Source organism: Ovis canadensis, chromosome 6 (assembly GCF_042477335.2).
Source record: "Ovis canadensis isolate MfBH-ARS-UI-01 breed Bighorn chromosome 6, ARS-UI_OviCan_v2, whole genome shotgun sequence".
Classification (NCBI taxonomy): Eukaryota; Metazoa; Chordata; class Mammalia; order Artiodactyla; family Bovidae; genus Ovis; species Ovis canadensis.
The window spans coordinates 125,191,126-125,208,788 of NC_091250.1; the positions used below are offsets into that span (position 1 = coordinate 125,191,126).

At 38.7% G+C, this 17,663-nt stretch overlaps 1 protein-coding gene across 6 annotated transcripts in view; it reads right to left on the reverse strand.

Moving 5' to 3' along the window:
- The window catches only part of RAB28 (RAB28, member RAS oncogene family), a 154,267-nt gene that overhangs the window by 51,415 nt on the left and 85,189 nt on the right, over positions 1-17,663 (reverse strand). For 3 of the 6 annotated variants that reach the window (XR_011257862.1, XR_011257863.1, XM_069594699.1), the window contains exon 6: positions 13,240-13,317. Coding sequence is in view for 4 of the 6 variants with exons in the window: in XM_069594699.1 (XP_069450800.1) it covers positions 13,240-13,317 (78 nt within the window). In the remaining 2 variants the exon portion in view is untranslated. Of the gene's footprint in view, positions 1-2,994; positions 3,917-5,172; positions 5,268-6,015; positions 6,064-13,239; positions 13,318-17,663 lie in introns of those variants that run through there. The other 3 variants (XM_069594701.1, XM_069594700.1, XM_069594702.1) reach the window with 3 other exon arrangements.

Below are 17,663 nucleotides of genomic sequence, written 5' to 3' on the forward strand. Positions count from 1 at the left end.
AGAGCTTAAAAGATTCCTTAGTTGCTAAAAAAAGAACACAGAAATTAGGGAAAAAGTGAACTCACTGCCTAATAATACAGCAGTCATAATTTTTACATTTCATAAATTTCCAACCACTCTTGAAAAAGTGTCTCCCCAGCTGAGAGATAGAAGATCTCCTATGGGATCTACCTTTGTGATTCCATGACTTCTGTCAAGTTCCTTTTCTTTTTTCTTAAATATGATTATACTGCAGCAGCCCCTCCACAGAGGGCTGGGACGGCAAGAAGAATCAGAAGCAGTCCTGCTCACCCAGCGCCAGAACCCCAAGTTCAGTTCAGTTCAGTTCAGTCACTCAGTCGTGTCCGACTCTTTGTGACCCCATGAATCACAGCACACCAGGCCTCCCTGTCCATCACCAACTCCCAGAGTTCACTCAAAGTCATGTCCATCGAGTCAGTGATGCCATCCAGCCATCTGATCCTCTGTCATCCCCTCCTCCTCCTGCCCTCAATCCCTCCCAGCATCAGTCTTTTCCAATGAGTCAACTCTTCACATGAGGTGGCCAAAGTATTGGAGTTTCAGCTTTAGCATCATTCCTTCCAAACAAATCCCAGGGTTGATCTCCTTCAGAATGGACTGGTAGGATCTCCTTGCAGTCTAAAGGACTCTCAAGAGTCTTCTTCAACATCACAGTTCAAAAGCATCAATTCTTCGGTGCTCAGCCTTTTTCACAGTCCAACTCTCACATCCATACATGACCACAGGAAAAACCATAGCCTTGGCTAGACGGACCTTTGTTGGCAAAGTAATGTCTCTGCTTTTGAACATACTATCTAGGTTGGTCATAACTTTTCTTCCAAGGAGTAAGCATCTTTTAATTTCATGGCTGCAGTCACCATCTGCAGTGATTTTGGAGCCCCAAAAAATAAAGTCTGACACTGTTTCCACTGTTTCCCCATCTATTTCCCATGAAGTGATGGGACCGGATGCCATGATCTTCGTTTTCTGAATGCTGAGCTTTAAGCCAACTTTTTCACTCTCCTAAATCAAATCCCTTATGATTATACAGTGGAAGTGAGAAATAGATTAAAGCGACTAGATCTGATAGATGGAGTGCCTGATGAACTATGGAATGAGGTTCGTGACACTGTACAGGAGACAGGGATCAAGACCATCCCCATGGAAAAGAAATGCAAAAAAGCAAAATGGCTGTTTGAGGAGGCCTTACAAATAGCTGTGAAAAGAAGAGAAGCAAAAAGCAAAGAAGAAAAAAAGGAAAGCTATAAGCATCTGAATGCAGAGTTCCAAAGAATAGCAAGGAGAGTTAAGAAAGCCTCCCTCAGCAATCAATGCAAAGAAATAGAGGGAAACAACAGAATGGGAAAGACTAGAGATCTCTTCAAGAAAATTAGAGATACCAAGGGAACATTTCATGCAAGGATGGGCTCAATAAAGGACAGAAATGGTATGGACCTAACAGAAGCAGAAGATATTAAGAAGAGGTGGCAACAATACACGGAAGAACTGTACAAAAAAGATCTTAAAGACCAAGATAATCACAATGGTGTGATCATTCACATACAGCCAGACATCCTGGAATGTGAAGTCAAGTGGGCCTTAGAAAGCATCACTATGAACAAAGCTAGTGGAGGTGATGGAATTCCAGTGGAGCTATTTCAAATCCTCAAAGATGATGCTGTGAAAGTGCTGCACTCAATATGCCAGCAAATTTGGAAAACTCAGCAGTGGCCACTGAACTGGAAAAGGTCCGTTTTCATTCCAATCCCAAAGAAAGGCAATGCCAAAGAATGTTCAAACTACTGCACAATTGCACTCATCTCACACGCTAGTAAAGTAATGCTCAAAATTCTCCGAGCCAGGCTTCAGCAATACGTGAACCGTGAACTTCCTGATGTCCAAGCTGGTTTTAGAAAAGGCAGAGGAACCAGAGATCAAATTGCCAACATCCACTGGATCATGGAAAAAGCAAAGTTCCAGAACCCCTAGCAGCTTCCCCATCTCTGGCAGGTTCCTTTTTCTTTCCAGACTTCAGTTTCTTTAGCCACACAAGATGGAATTAGCAAGCTTTCTAAAATCTGTTGTAAAATCAGAAGTCCAAAATTTCTCCATACCTCTCTGGCAGGTCTCCTATGAGTAAGGTGCCCTGACAGGCACTCCTGAAGGATGTGAGACCAAATGAGAGATATGTTCTCCAATAAACTTATGGTCTATGAACAATAAAACACAAGGACACAAATAACCATGATCCCAGGCAGGAAGGGGGTAATGGCCATCCGGGAGGTGCTCATGTGGAACTCACAGCTGTGGGCATGACAAACGTTTTGCAGAGGGGCAGCATTCATCCTGTTTTGATGTGGCCAACACAGTGCACCCACATGCCAGGGACTGTGCCCGAGCACAAAAAAAACAAAACTGTTACCAAGCCACCTGCCTTCACAGTGCCTGAAGGCTAATGGCAGAAGGGAGACAGAGAGGGTGGAGGAATTCCAGGCAGGGGGACTTGTGCAGGGCAGACAGGAATGCAGCGTGTCTCAAAGCATCCACGCGTGGCCGTGACTCTGCTGGCACAGTGGGAGGCTGTGTCCAGGGCGCAGGATGCGACTGACATGGAACCCCTGAACGTCAGGCTTTGAGGTCTGGATTTTCATCACTTCAACTAAGCTCCCTAACAGCTCTACCTACCTACCAACTGAACACGGGTCGTGTGCTCAGTCATATCCGACTGTCTGTGACTCTGTCCGTGGCATTCTCCAGGCAAGAACACTGGAGCGGGTTGCCATGGGGATCCTCCCTGGCCCAGAGACTGAACCCCTGTCTCCTGTGTCTCCTGCGTTGCAGTCAGATTCTTTACCCGCTGAGCCAGCAGGGAAGTCCTAACAACTCTAAGTGACCAAATGTTTATTAAACTTCACACAACCATTGATTTGTATCCAAATATATCTTTTCTGTAAAGAAAGGGGACGTGGCTGAAAGAAAATTCTCCCCCAAAAGTAATTTAAATAAATTTATTTGCAGGAGAAAAATATCTGCCCGTCAGGTACAGTCTGATCCACAATGATCCAACAATAGTCACAGCTCATTCTGGGAGGACTCTCACACAGCAAGTCCGCATGGAGCATCAGAATCACAAAACCATCTAACCAGAGTATTACACAAGACATAATGACCATGATACAATAATAAAAACACACTATCAAATACTCACTACTTTGTGAGCTACAGCTAAAATATAAACAAGTTAGGCTTTTTTAAAAAATGAAGAAAATATTTCTACTATAGCTTTATTTCAAGCATTTTCAGTTAGATACTGCTTTATATATTTTTACTCACAAGAGATAGCAAAAGAATCCTTTCTTAAGTATCGGTAGATAAAATATATTACTCATTCAGATGTTTGCACTCTGAAGCGTACTTTGCCAGGTATGAGTTCAGATAAGAGAATGAAACTGTGCTGCAGCAAAATCCTGGCTGATGATCAAGACCTGGATAGTTTTCATATTTGTTTGAACAAAAATTTACATCACAGAAAAAAGAAGTGAGGCCATAAGAGAGCCAACATTATTCTTTCTCAATGGAGCAGTCTGGTTCCAGAGAATGGGCTTTCCAAGCTGAATTCAAAGTGTGTGGTCCCAAAGTTGAATTCTTTCCAGTCAGAGGAGCTGCCTACGGCTGAGGCAACACGCAATGATGAAGCGAGTTGAGCGGAAAGTGTTAACTGAACTACAGAGATGGTCACTGATAAAACAAGTTCCTAGAGGTCCTCGGGGCCCACACAGAGGCGAAGGGCAGTCAGAACTATCAATACAAAAGAAAAATGTGCTCACTGAACTGCACACATAGAGCTTCTAGGAGGGTTAACAGTTCTTGACATGGGCTCCTGGTTGTAGTTTACAATATCTGCCTTCACCACTCTCTGTCATAAAAGAAAACAGAGTTATTATCAGGACATCAGAACATTTAGAAAGAGCTCCTTAAAGTATATTTTTATTTTCTGAACTTTCGTGAACTCCTGATGACAGACGTCATAAATGAAGCAGAAGCTGATATTAAAAGTATCAGCCAGAACCAACTCATGTCAAGCTAGGATTTTCTTTTTTTTTTTGGGGGGGGGGGGGAGAAGGGGGGTGGGGAAGGGGTTGGTTTTGTTAAGGGTGTAATAGCAATTTTTTAATTTAGTCTTCTCTAGTTTTATGATATCTATGCAGTTATCACAAGTCTAGTAAAAAACTGGCAAATCAATATGAAAAACTAAACCCCGGTTATAATTTAAAGCAAAGGATTTAAAATTAATCATTACAAGTTTTGATTCATAGATAAGGCCTCATCATTTCAAAGTAAAAATATTATTTATTAATATTTCCATATACTATTATACTCAGGCATAACTCTTTTAAAAATGTTTATCAATTTGTGAGTTAGTGAGAAGAAATAAAAATATTAAAGAGAAGTCACATATAAGGAAGAAATGTTTTGAGCAGAACTCTTCCAATTTTTAAAACTTTTCTCCTAAATCCCTGACTTAGTTCCAAATGGCTCCACTATTGGGTCATGAATAATGACTCTAACAAAATATAGAATAATGAGAAACTTATATTACCTCACATTCATGTGATTAAAATAATTTAAATCAAAAGATATTTTTAACTTTTTCTTCCTTTCCTCTAACACAACTTCAAGGAATATTTTAAACAATGAATTTAGCGACATGCTCTAACATTCTTCTTTAAGTAATAATTTAAGGAAAAACAAATCCTGAACTGTTTTCAACTCCTACTAAGTCTGCACATATAAGCAGACAAAGAAGGGTAATTCAAGGCAAACTTTAAAAATACTCTTTCAATTACCACGCTATTTCAGGAAAAACAGTAAGGAGAGAATAATGAAATAACTGCTTCAATTCTCCACTTCACTGCACATGTAATAAACATGACCATAAAGACAAATACATTTGAAAGTAAATGAAATGTTATTTTAATTTGTTCCCAATTCCTTAAGTTGTAAGTCTGGCAAAGGATCAATTTTTCAAAGTTCCAGAACAGGACTTATGCAATATTAATTCCCAAGAATGTACAATAAATCTTTGAATTTTTTATTCATAAAGAACAAGATAACATTCACCAGTTCTCCCCACCCTCCTCCCACAAATTGCAATAGTTTATCGATTAATACCTGCACTACTGTACTGAACAGATTCTGCTCTGAGCAGAGCTGGTATGTTGGTTATCTTCTTCCGAATACTTCACTATTTCTGCCCTGACAATATGCTGTCAATTCCGTATAACAGAAATAAGATGCAGGAGAAAGGGGGAAAAAAAGAAAGAAAGAAAAAAATGGAAAGTGTGTTCAATGACTGAAAATAGATGGGAACGCCAAAGCAGAAAAAGAAATATGCACATAAATTTAAACAAGCCACAAAGGAAATAGCAGAATATATACATATAAAAGGAAAGAAAATGAACCAAGATTCAAGAAACATTACAATTCTATTTAATTATTGAAATGGACCTGTCTACTGAGCCTCCCAGAAAAGCTATGGGCTCTATTTTTGATATCACAATTACATGTAACACATATAATGCCCAGTATTTCAGAAGACAACAAAGAATTTGGGGGCTTTTCTCTACTAAAGTACAGCAGAGGTACTCATTCAATTTCCTTTTACAAACATTACTGAGGATCTACCGTGGGCCGGTGGCTCTACGCTGGGAACAAATGATGAACTGCACAGGATTTGTTCACAAGTTGCCGTGGGAAGGGAACATGCAGACAGCTAACCATCATACCAGGTAAGACATTTACTAGTGGATTTGTGTGGGAACAAACAGTGGTTCATTTTCTTTGAAGGTAGGGAGAGGATGCTGCATGCCATTTACGGTTTTTACATTTAATCATATTCATTATTGTCAAAGACTTCCTTTTGATGGTCACTTCCCCGGCTCTCACAGCCCTAACCTCCAAGTTTTGAAATTTCATACAGAAATAAGTAAGATCAAAATATATTTTTATAGTTAAAAAACATACCATATTTTAAGCATGACAGCTGATGTTTTCAAATGAATTCTGCTAAGTAACAAAGCAAAACTAGTTAGATTTTTTTGATTACTATAACCCTTAAGATGAGAAGACCACATAAGACAAATATGACAGAGATAACACATTCCCCAAAGTTTTTAGACTTGGAACTATACCCACTTTTAATGAGTTCAAATATTTTATTTTGGAAAGATCTTCCTTCATCATAGCATCTATTAATTAGCACATAGAGGAAAACATATTAATCAGGCTGCTGCTTATGATAATGTTTATAAAGCCTGGATAAACAACTGAGAGTAAATGAACAGGACACTAAGGTGTATTAGCCTTGGACAGGCTCTGCTCCAGCTCTCCAGCAAGCAGTATTAACTTCTGGACAAGACTCATGATTTACTAGGCACTCAGCCTGATGCTATCACAGGAGCATTGCCAACTGTCACATGACATACGAGGAGGGCGCATCAATGACCCGTTGAACACCATCATCTGGCCTCCCCAAACCTAACTGCTTCATGCCAAACTATGGGTTACAATACAGAGAAGGGATTTTCATAATCAGCAAGCAACTCATTAATCCTTCAAAATGATGGTTTAAACCCTATCTTATAAACACAACCAGGTCACTGACCTGTGGTCAAGACATTCTGGTCAAAGTATTGACTAACACAAATGACTTGGATTTTCACCACTAATTCTCATCAAATTAATTAAGAACTAACAAGGCAACATCTTTCTTGAGGGCCTTGGTTGTTTGACATAAAGCTCAGTACAAAATTTCTGAACTGGAAGCCAGACTCAAAGTTCTACATATTCAGGACTTTGCTTTGTCTGAGTAAATAAAGCATAATTTCTATGATATAAACTTCATGGTAGGGGACTTCACAGTAGTTGCTTGTTTACAATTCATTCAGTTATTGATGTTTTCAGAGAAAAGTGTTACCTACAAAACACCAGCTTTATGTTTGGAGCAACAGAGTAAATTCAATTGTTCTCCGCTATTAGTCAAGTGAACGAAAACAATGCAGTGGCCCTAAGAGAAAGGGAGCCATGTGGGTGAACACCAGCTTAACCCCTGTTTTGTCAGAGTTGTCAGAGTCAGATACTAGAACTGGAAGTGGTGGCTCTTCACTAGGGTAAGCAAGAAAGCAACTTAGGAGTTGAAGTGGTAAGGTATAAGCAGTAGAGATGGACTCAGGAAAGATAAATCTAGTCAATTCTGCAACTGTGCTCTAATCCAGATAGTAGAAACATATTTACCTTACAAAAGTCATAGCTGGTCACCTCAGGATAGAGAGGAAACATACTCTGACAGCTAAAACACCTGTCACTATCACTCATTCAAAGCAAATCACTATTCTAGGTACTAGAAACATTCCAACAAGCAATCATGATCTCTTTTTTTTCTTTTGAGATTCATTAAGAGTTTAGCAAGGAAAACAAATGCATAAATTATTAAAGAATACTACAATTGATACAAATTCAATGTGCAAAAGGTTATAGGTTACCACTCAAAGCACAGATATAGCATTTTTTAAAAGCATGGTACCATGCACACAGTAGGAGCTTAAAGAAAGCGACTCTCCTTTTCCTTCATTGTAATGGCCTACGCATACACTGCATAATATGCAATCCCAGGCTGTCAGCAACAGTCACAGCTCTGGGCAAGCTACTTTACCTCTTTGGTCTTCACACTCTCCTAATCTATAAAACATAAGGTTTATCTATGTGGCTGCTAAGATCCCATTTGGTTTTGAAACTATATGGAAAAAAAATTTTTTTAAGTGAATAAAAAAAGAAAAAAATGGAATATGATCTGACATAGGGCTTAGCAATATTTTTTTGGAACTTTCTCCCCAGGCAAGGGAACCAATCATCAACAAAATAGGTGATGGTTATGGAACCATCAATGAAAGGTCACATTAAATAATCATTAAATAATGAAAAGGCCACTTACTGAATGAGAGAAGACATTTGCAAATGATATGATGAATTAATATACAAAATATAAAAAGAACTCATACAACTCAATACCAAAAACAAAACAACAGAAAAACAGAATTAAAATGTTCAGAGGACTGAAATAAGCATTTTTCCCACACAAGACATACAGATGGTCAAAAAACACATGAAAAAGATGCTCAATACTTCTAACAGTTAAGAAAATACAAATCAAAACCACAATGAGGTATCACTCCACACTTGTTAGAATACTATCAAAAAGACAAGAAATAACATGTGTTGGCAAGAATGTGTAGAGAAGGGAGCCCTCCTATACCGCTGTGGGAATGCAAATTGGCACAGCCACTATGCAGAACACTATGGAGGCTCTCCAAAAAACTGAAAATAGAAATACTATATAATCCAGTAATTCCATTCCTAGGTATATATCTGAGGAAAACAAAAACACTAATCTGAAAAGATATATGCACCCCAATGTCCACAGCAGCATTAATTATAATAAACAAGATATGGAAGTCACGTGTGTTCATCAGCCCAAAATGGGTAAGAAAGATGTGATACACACACACACACACACACACACACACACACACACACAGGAATATACTCAGCCATAAAAAGAACGAAATGTTGCCATCTGTAACAACAGGGATGGACTTAGCCGTTATTATGTGTAGGGAAATAAGTCAGATAGAGGAAAAATAAATACTGTGTGTCTTCAGTTACATGCAGAATCTAAAAAATAAAACAAACAAACAATTAAATATAACAAAACAAATAGCTTCACAGATATGGAAAACAAACTAGTGGTTTCCAGTAGTTAGAGAGAAGAGGAAAGGGGAAAGACAGGGGACGGGGATTAAGAGGTACAACCTACTAGGGACAAAAATGAATAAAATACAAGGAAATAATGTAAAGTTACTATTTTTAATAACTTTATATGAAGTATAATCTATAAAAATATAGGATCACTAAAACTAACACATACCTAGTTCAAAGCAAACAAAGTCATAATTTATTAACTGGCCAGTGGAAATGTCACTAATAGAGCATTATAAAAAACAGATCTAGAGCATACTTGACCTATCTGTCTGCCCTCATGTAATTTGGGAGCTCCCTGAGGACAAGCACTGTGACTTATTCATCTCTGTATCCCCAGATTTTAGTGTTCTGGCATAAAGACCCTCAAAAAACGTCTGCTGTCTTAGTAAACTTCATTCCGTCTTTTCTCCTTCTTCTCTTCCTTGAACAGCTTGTAAAGTGTGTTGATAACTCATTTTATATGACTGTAAAATGGGAATAATCTAGGTTAAAACTAAAATAGCAGAATCTCTTTAAATAATCAGTGAATGGAACTAAGACTAAGGCCTTATTATAAATGTTTGTCACAAACAAAATTACTACAGCATCAATTTCCATGTGACTGGTGAGTCTACAATCTAATTTCTTCTGTATAGAATAATACAAACCACTTTATCACTCTGTGACACTGAGTTCCTTCAGGACTCTTTCGAATGACATAAAACCACAGAACTCAGGTGCACGAGCTCTCGCTCTCTCCCTTCCTTTGCACCCTACTCCTCCACTTTCTGTATATAAATTATATATAGAAACGAAGTTCAGATTATCTGGACTTCTTTGCTTTTAAATGAACTTTCAAAGACATCAAATGGCCAACAGGTACATGAAAAGAGGCTCAATATCACTAATCAACAAATTAAAACTACAATGAGATATCACCTCCTGCCTGTTAAAATGGCTGTCCTCAAGAATATAAGAAGTAAGTGCTAGAGAGGATGTGGAAAAAAAGGAAACCCTGAATGAGAATGTAAATTGGTGCAGCCCCTGGAAAACAGTATGGAGTCTCCTCACAAAGTTAAAACTAAACTACCATACCATCCAGCAATTCCATCTCTGAGTATTTATCTGAAGATACATGAACTTCCATGTTCATTGCAGTGTTATTTACAATAAGCAAAATATGGAAACATCAAAGTGCCTGTTGATAGGTGAATAAAGAAAATGTGGAATATAAATATATGTACACACACATACAATGTAATATTATTCAGCCATGAGAAGTAACAGTCTGCCATTTGTAAAAACTTGGATGGACTTTGAGTACATTGTGCAAAATGAGATAAATCAGACAGAAAATGGCAAGAATTGTATGATACTACTTACACATGAAATTTTAAAAAGCCAAAATTGCAAAAAAAAAGAAAAGAATAAAATGGTTGTTCCCGGAGGATGAGGGGATAGGAAAGATGTCTTCTAAAGGGTACAAACTTACCATTATTAGTAAATAAGTCCTAGAAACAATACACAGTATAGTCAATACAGAAAGCAATATTGCTTTATAATCATCAAACTTGCTAAGGGATTAGAACTTAATTATTCCAACTACTAACAAAGATATTTATGTAACATGATAGAGGTACTAATTACTGCTATAATGGCAAAATCGTATAATATATAAAGATACCAAATTAACATGTTACATACTTTAAATTTACATAATGTTTTGTGGCAAGTATATCTCAATAAAAAATAATACTGTGCTCAAGATAGCTTGCAAGTATGTTCTTAGAAAATCTTTTAAAAATAATGAACTTTCAAAAATGTTTCCTTCCACTGAGAACACTTAACTGTGAAACACATAATTTAACCGGCAAAGGCACCAAATTCACTGGTCTAAGGAATGGAGAATGAGGTTTCCCTACACGAAGGCTCTGACAGACCCAGTCAAGGAGGGCTTAGTGGCTGGAATTCGTCTTCAGATGAATGAAGTCAAAGTAGACACCCGCAAGTCGAAATCAGAGCCAAGCTTCATGGCCTAAGAGGCTGGGGCGCACTTACAAACAGGTGGCGTGCCCAGGGAGGGCGAGGGGCTCTGGAGTGAACGCCGCTGACACGGGCTTAGTTAAAACGTGCCTAGCTGGTAAGTCGATCTCCAGAAGTCCAAAGAGTAACTTTCTGTCTCTTGTGATTAACAGTGAACTAAAAACACGAGCCAAGCATCCCTAGAATTCTGCCTCTTAGCAGTGCCCCAGTCGCCACCTCTCTGGAGATGCCCTGGAGCCTGAGCACTGTGGCGGGCTCGGGCGAGTACAGGCTCCTTGTCCGGGGCTGTCAGCGCTGCACGGGCACACCGTCTCCTCGAGAGGGGCTCATCACTGGGTCTCCCGTTTTCCATTCTTCCAGCTGAGAAACCTTAAGGTGATCTGGGATGACTTCTCCCCTTTTATCTGGTCATTCTACAAGTCCTACTGATTCTTCTGTGAAATGTCTCTTACATCCATCCCTCCCCTTCCATCCAATTCCGGTCTTTATCACACGAGGGCAGTAACCCAGTCTCCTTGCTTCAACCTCTCTGGCACCCATCCACACACACACACAAATTCCATTAGATTAATCCCATCTAAAAACTGCTTTTGCTTATTTCCCTGCTTAAAATTATTTTCCACTGTCAATATGTGAGATTAAAATTTATCAACTTGGCATTCATAAATCTCCATAATCTTTCCTCAAATTTCCTTCACATTCCAACACAAATAGTCCTTTATTTTTACCAAACAGCTCTTCTCTCTCCAAAATACAATCTAAACTTTTCAACTTGTTTGTGCTAGCTTCTTTTTCAACTCCCCACTCCAAACCACCCAGTATATCTTCTCCCAGTATGGTAGCATGGAAACGTTAGGGGCACTGCCATCAGACAGACCCGAGCTCAAATCCTGGGTCTACCACTGCCCAGCTGTGGATAAGCAGATCGAGTTACTTAACCTTTCTGCAGTCTCAGTTTTCCAACCATAAAATGATGAAGTGCCACCTGCCCCAGAGTTATTATAAGGATTAAATGATATAACAGAAGCTGGCACGTTTATTCATTGTCTTCACTGCATCTTAAACTCTTATATCTCCTCTGGATCCAGCAGTAAACCACACTTATATGATCAATTAATCATTTATCATCATCTGAAAATCACTTACGGACTACCTAGTTAACCAGGCACAAATATCATTTAGAAAGTGAAGCTACAAAGCAGAGGCATCACGTGACTTCTTGAATCTGCCAAGTTCTGTATAGTCAAGCAAATCACTGATTTCTCTTCTTGTATCCATCCTCCTAGGCCAAAATCAAGTAACTACTTTATGTCTGGGAACAATTTATAAGGCACAAATAACTAAACACCGTGTCTGGCCACAGTAAGTGTTGAAATGTCTTTTGAATGTGAGAAGTAAAGGTAGATTTACAGAGTTCCAAATATTTTAATGAAGTTCTAGAAACAGCCATATCAGCATAACAGTTTTCAATTGATATTTACTCAAATTGTCTAAAAACATGCACATATGCACACACACAGAGTGACCATGAAAAGAAGACACAGAATTAATTCAGAAAGAATTAAAGAAAAATTTAAGGATGGAGAAAGATTGTTATACCTTTGTAGCTTCACAAAGCAGGGAAAAAGTAGAGGGGGTTGAGGGAAAATGTAATTTATCAATATATGTTGCTTCTAAGCAAACCACTTCTGAAGTCTAATTTTAAACTACAGGCTCTTGCTCTGATTTTTTTATTCAATCAAACATGTAAAGCAGTGTGCTGCTGTATCTTTAAGCAGCTAACTTGGTATTCATGTTTATTTCTTAGTCTAAGAGAACTGTCTAGGAATAGGGGAGAATTTAGCAATCTTCAATAATTAATACCATTATTAAATTAACAATAAAATAACATCAAGAATTAATACTATAACACAGGATATTTTACAAAAGAACAGAGAGAAATACTATATTTTATAGTGTTTCACCAAAGCAAACATAGAAGATGCCAAATTGGGTAAACTCTTACTACTTAAGACTAAACTTAAATAAATAGTTGGGATTTTATATAAAACATAAAAAGGATATTATATAGTAATCATGGAAGAACTTAAATAAAAAAGTACAAAAGAAGATGGTCAGTTCCTTAGCCATTATTTAACTGCTGATGAAATTTTTATTACATTAATCTCATTTTTCCGACAAAAAAAAAAAGACAAAATGAGGTTTCAAGGGTATCATCATTTGGCAAAAAGTTAACATCCTCCATCTTCTGCAATAAACAATGACTCATACACACAATCTATTTTTAAGGCTGTTAGGGATATGTACATAGAATGCATAAGTGTAAAAGGATTCAGAGTGAAAATTAATGTCTTTTAAGAAATAAATTATCTTTTTAAGTATACAGTTCAACATAATCACCTGTGACTGTTCTATTTCTGCTTTGTTTAACTTGATTCCAAGGATTTCAGCAGCAACTTTCTGAAAACACAGGAAGACCTGCATAACAAAAACAGGTTTAAATGATTTAAAACAGGCATGCCTAAGTTACCTTCAAACAAATTGAACTTTCTAAAAAATGATAAACAGCAAGAACTGCAAAAAATATGATGTACCAGGTTGTTTCAAAAATAGCTCTATTTGTCAAATACAGCAACATTTTAAGTATAATAATTTTTTAAATGATTAAACCATAATTTGAAAATTCATACACTTCACTGAGCTGGTCTAAATTTATACATTTATCCTGAAAAACTTATACTTTTAAAGAGTTAACATAATTAATTATAACTACAACATTTAAAAAAAAGACTACTAGCCAAATAATAAACTGCTGTAAGTCCTGAAGAAAATGAAAGTAGTCTATATTTTACTACCTGGGGAAAGTTTTTCACTGCCAATTTTACACTGATCTTTTGATATGGCATTAGCCTACCTTGAAAGGTCTTACTTTCCACTCTCATAATCTCTAAGGTTCTAATCAATTTTAATAAATTCTCTGTGGAGCAAAAAAATTAGTATCCTTTACTGTATTTTGTCAAACAGAAAAGTAGCAGTATATGACTTCCCTGATAGCCTGCAATGCAGAAGACCCTGGTTTGATTCCTGGGTTAGGAAGATCCACTGGAGAAGGGATAGGCTACCCACTCTAGTAGTCTTGGGCTTCCTTTGTGGCTCAGCTGGTAAAGAATCTGCCTGCAATGAGGGAGACCTGGGTGCAATCCCTCAGTTGGGAAGACCCCCTGGAGAAGGGAGAGGCTACCCACTCCAGTATTCTGGCCTAGAGAACTCCATGGACTGTGTAGTCCACGGGGTTGCAGAGTTGGACACCACTGAGTGACCTTCACTTTCACAATCCAGTATCATGAAACAAAAACATGCGAAGACTTCTATAAACATCCTTTCCTACACAGATAGCTTATCTGGGGTCCACTAGGATTCCTGGAGCTCCAATACAGTCTTTGCTTGTCTGCATATTCTGTCTTTGCTCCCAAAATATCCGAGTTTATTCTGACCCCTACTTACTCATGACTTAGTTCAGTTCAGTTGTCACTCAATCATGTCCGACTCTTTGTGACCCCATGAACCGCAGCACACCAGGCCTCCCTGTCCATCACCAACTGCCAGAGTCTATGCAAACCCATGTCCATTGAGTTGGTGATGCCATCCAACCATCTCATCCTCTGTCGTCCCCTTTTCCTCCTGCCCTCAATCTTTCCAAGCATCAGGTTTTTTCTAAGGAGTCAGCTCTTCACATCAGGTGGCCAAAGTATTACAGTTTCAACATGAGTCCTTCCAGTGAACACCCAGGACTGATCTCCTTTAGGATGGACTAGTTGGATTTCCTTGCAGTCCAACGGACTCTTCAAGAGTTTTCTCCAACACCACAGTTCAAAAGCATCAATTCTTCAGCGCTCAGCTTTCTTTATAGTCCAATTCTCACATCCATACATGACTACTGGAAAAAACATAGCCTTGACTAGACGGACCTTTGTTGACAAAGTAATGTCTCTGCTTTTTAATATGCTGTCTAGGTTGGTCATAACTTTCCTTCCAAGGAGTAAGCGTCTTTTAATTTCATGGCTGCAGTCACCATCTGCAGTGATCTTGGAGCCCCCCAAAATTAAAGTCTGACATTGTTTCCACTGTTTCCCCATCTATTTCCCATGAAGTGATGGGACCAGATGCCATTATCTTCGTTTTCTGAATGTTGAGCTTTAAGCCAACTTTTTCGCTCTCCTCTTTCACTTTCATCAAGAGGCTTTTTAGTTCCTTTTCACTTTCTGCTATAAGGGTGGTGTCATCTGCATATCTGAGGTTACTGATATGTCTCCAGGCAATCTTGATTCCAGCCTGTGCTTCTTCCAGCCCAGCGTTTCTCATGATGTACTCTGCATAGAAGTTAAAGAAGCAGGGTGACAATATACAGCCTTGACATACTTCTTTTGCTATTTGGAACCAGTGTGTTGTTCCATGTCCAATTCTAACTCTTGCTTCCTGACCTGCATTACAGGTTTCTCAAGAGGCAGGTCAGGTGGTCTGGTATTCCCATCTCTTTTAGAATTTTCCACAGTTTATTGTGATCCACACAGTCAAAAAAGCTTTGGCTTAATCAATAAAGCAGAAATACACGTTTTTCTGGAACTCTCTTGCTTTTTCAATGATCCAGCGGATGTTGGCAATTTGATCTCTGGTTCCTCTGCCTTTTCTAAAACCAGCTTGAAGGTCTGGAAGTTCATGGTTCACATATTGCAGAATGAAGCCTGGCTTGGAGAATTTTGAGCATTACTTTACTAGTGTGTGAGATGAGTGCAATTGTGTGGTAGTTTGAGCATTCCTTGGCACTGCCTTACTTTGGGATTGGAATGAAAACTGACCTTTTCCAGTCCGGTGGTCACTTCTGAGTTCTCCAAATTTGCTGACATATTGAGTGCAGCACATTCACAGCATCATCTTTTAGGATTTGAAAAAGCTCAACTGGAATTCCATCACCTCCACTAGCTTTGTTCGTAGTGATGCTTCCTAAGGCCCACTGGACTTCACATTCCAAGATGTCTAGCTCTAGGTGAGTGTGAGTGATCACACCATCATGATTATCTGGGTCATGAAGAACTTTTTGTACTCATGATTACTTATTGAATATTTATCACAACTTCAATAAGGCTACCCACGCCAGTATTCTGGCCTGGAGAATTCCACAGACTGTACAGTCCATGGCATCGCAAAGAGTCAGACAGGACTGAATGACTTTCACTTTCAACAACTTAATTTTAACTTCTAATCAAAAAGAGATGATGTCCCCAAAAGGCTTATGTCATTTGTACCCCAAAGAGCATTATATATTATAGTTCACTGATGGTCAAAGTTCAAGGAGAAATAGGAAAGCTAGTGTGGCGAAATGGAGAGAAAGGGAAGACTGTAAAAAGAAAAACAGCAGAGTGACTAAGAGCTTTAGGTAAGCCTAACAAAGCAGGCAAGATCTGTTGGGCTATTATGGGGAGGACTTTGGCTTTCATTTACTCTGAGATTTTTACAAGGTCAATCTGGTTGTTGTACTGAATATTCACTATAGAAGATCAAGGGTAAAAAAGAGAAATTGGCAAGAACACTAATGTAAGAGATGATGGAGGCCTGAAACAAAGTAGCAGCAGTGGCAATAGCAAGAAAAGTCACCAGATTATGGGCACATTTTGAAAGCAGAACCAACAGGACTTGGTGAGAGTTGTGGTATGTCAAAGACATACCAGAAGGAGTCAAGGATGACCCCCAAATTTTCCTGTTCTTAGCAAGATAGGAGACCTACCATTTATTGAAGTGGGGAAGACTGGAAAAGATCTGAGGAAAAAATATCAAGAGCTCAGTTCTGGACCTGAATCCTGCATTAAACTGGGACTGACTCTTAAGACACTTAAGCAGGAGTGCTGGGGTATATAAGCCTGGAGTTCAGGGAAGAAGTCTGGCCAAAGCCATGAGACTAGATGAGGTCACAAAGGGAATAAGTTTAAAAAAGAGAGATATCCAAGGACTGTGCCTAGGGCAATTCAATGAAGGAATCAGCAAAGGCGATAAGAGAGTAGTTAGCAAGGTAGGAGGGAAACCAGAAGATGTAGTATTCTGGAAACTAAGTGAACAAAGTATTTCAAAGAGGAGCGAGTGATCAACTATTTTATTCGCTGCAACTAAATCAAGTAAGATGAGGACTAAGAACTGGCCACTGAATTGAACAAAAAGGAGGTCACTGATGACCTTAATAAGAGCATCTGGGGGTGAAATATTAGGGGCAAAAGTCTGACTGGAACTGTTCAAGACAAACCGGGAGGAGAGAACTGGAGACAGCTCTTTGAAAACATTCTACTGGTAAGTAGCAAAGAGTAAGAAACAGCTAACGATGTGGGTGATCAAGCATTTTCTTATATTTAAGGTAAGAGAAGTTATAACATTTCGTGTGCTGATAGAATAATCCAGTAGATGGGAAAAAAACGATGCCGGAGTGAGAATTTTAAGCCATGTTTGTTACTAGGAAAAGAGACATGGGACTAATGCACAAGGGAGAAGTTGAGCCTAGCTACCAGCAGAGATAGCCCAACCCACAGGAATCTCAGAGGAGACAGAGAGGTGGGAATGGACAGTGGGTGGGCAGGAGAGCTGGGGGAAACGAGGTGGCAGGAGTATGTTAAAGTTGTCTTCCCTTTGTTTCAATATTTTTTTAATAAAATAAGAAACAAGGGAATCAGCTAAGAGAACGGATGATGAAGGTTTGAAAATTTGAGAAGAGAAGCTATGGAACACTCGTTTAGGTGAAGGAGAGAGACAATGGCCTAAAGACCTAAGTTCTAAGCAGCATT